Source organism: Austrofundulus limnaeus, unplaced genomic scaffold (assembly GCF_001266775.1).
Source record: "Austrofundulus limnaeus strain Quisiro unplaced genomic scaffold, Austrofundulus_limnaeus-1.0 Scaffold116, whole genome shotgun sequence".
Classification (NCBI taxonomy): domain Eukaryota; kingdom Metazoa; phylum Chordata; class Actinopteri; order Cyprinodontiformes; family Rivulidae; genus Austrofundulus; species Austrofundulus limnaeus.
Genome location: NW_013952518.1, coordinates 1,132,989 through 1,134,347, shown reverse-complemented (window position 1 = coordinate 1,134,347; position 1,359 = coordinate 1,132,989). Strand labels below are relative to the sequence as shown.

The 1,359-nt window shown below is 36.2% G+C and overlaps 1 protein-coding gene across 1 annotated transcript in view; it reads left to right on the top strand.

The window, feature by feature from the left end:
* Positions 1-1,359, top strand: part of LOC106521814 (sodium- and chloride-dependent GABA transporter 2) — a 9,562-nt gene that overhangs the window by 6,424 nt on the left and 1,779 nt on the right. The window contains exons 10-11 of the mRNA XM_014014552.1: positions 284-396; positions 466-603. Of these exons, the coding sequence (XP_013870006.1) occupies positions 284-396; positions 466-603 (251 nt within the window). The remainder of the gene's footprint in view (positions 1-283; positions 397-465; positions 604-1,359) is intronic.

The following is a 1,359-nucleotide window of genomic DNA, read 5'->3' as shown; positions in this document are numbered from 1 at the left end:
GATGTAATATTTTCCCTAAAAATATTACAAAAAACACACAAAAACGTATAAATAAGTATTTATATTTGTGTACAAGCTGTTTAGATTGTCAAAAAGCCTGTGTTTTTAGGGTTATTAACAAAGTTCGTGTACTCAGACCTGTAATATTTGGGGTCACAAGTTTTTGCCATGGATATTTTGTGGGTCAGAAGATAAAAAGTTTGGGAACCACTGTTCTAGATGATCGACATATCTTAGCTCACCTTTTGGTCCGGGCTTCAGTTTAGGTTTTTCTTTCTCACAGGCCCTGGTCTGGCCTTCATCGCCTACCCACGTGCTGTGTCTATGATGCCCTTCTCTCCCCTGTGGGCCGCACTCTTCTTCATTATGATTGTTTTTCTGGGGCTGGACAGTCAGGTAGGTGTGCTAATATCAACCAATGTATTCCTTAAAGGAAATATTTAGTTTGTTTGCCTCTCCCCTCAGTTTGTCTGCGTCGAGAGCCTTGTGACGGCCATAGTGGACATGTATCCCACTGTGTTTCGACGGAAGAACCGCAGAGAGCTCTTCCTGTTAGCCGTGGTCCTTTTCTCCTTCCTCATGGGTCTCATCATGCTGATGGAGGTACAGCACATGCAGATGGAGGCATTTTACTTTGTATTTTATACATTTAGCATCATAGTGTGATTGTTAGACTAAATGATTTTGATAATATTTGCTTAAGAATCTAAAGCTTATTTGCTAAATGTAGCTTAAGGATAGTTTAAAACTAAAGTAGTGAATGGCTAGCTAAAAGTGTTGATAGGATAGCTAGAAGTTAAAAGTAGCACAAAGCTAGCTAGCTAGCTAAAAGCTAAAATTAGGAAAAACTAAATTCCAAAAGTCTAGCTAGAAGCTAAAAGCTGTAAAAGGATGGCTACTAAGTAAAAATATCAAAAGGTAGCAAAGGGCTAGCTAAAAATAACAGAACTGTAGCTAAAAGTTAAAACTATAAAGCAAAAAGTAGCAAAAGGCTATCTAAATGTAACAGAACTGTAGCTAAAAGTAGCAAAAGGCCACCTAAAATTAGCAGAACTGTTGCTAAAATTAGCAGAAGGCCACATAAAAGTAGTAAAAGTTTACCTAAAGGTAGCAGATCTGCAGCTAAATGTAGTAAAAGGTTAACTAAAAGTAGTAGAATTCTAGATAAAAGTAGCAAAAGGCTATCTAAAGGTAACAGAACTGTAGCTAGAAGTAGCAAAAAGCCACATAAAAGTAGTAAAAGATTACCTAAAAGTAGCAGATCTGTAGCTAAATGCACGATTTTATCATTGGTTTTAATTACTTTTAACAGAGTTGTTATCTTTTATTTTTATTTTTTATTTTTGTAGCACTTTGAGA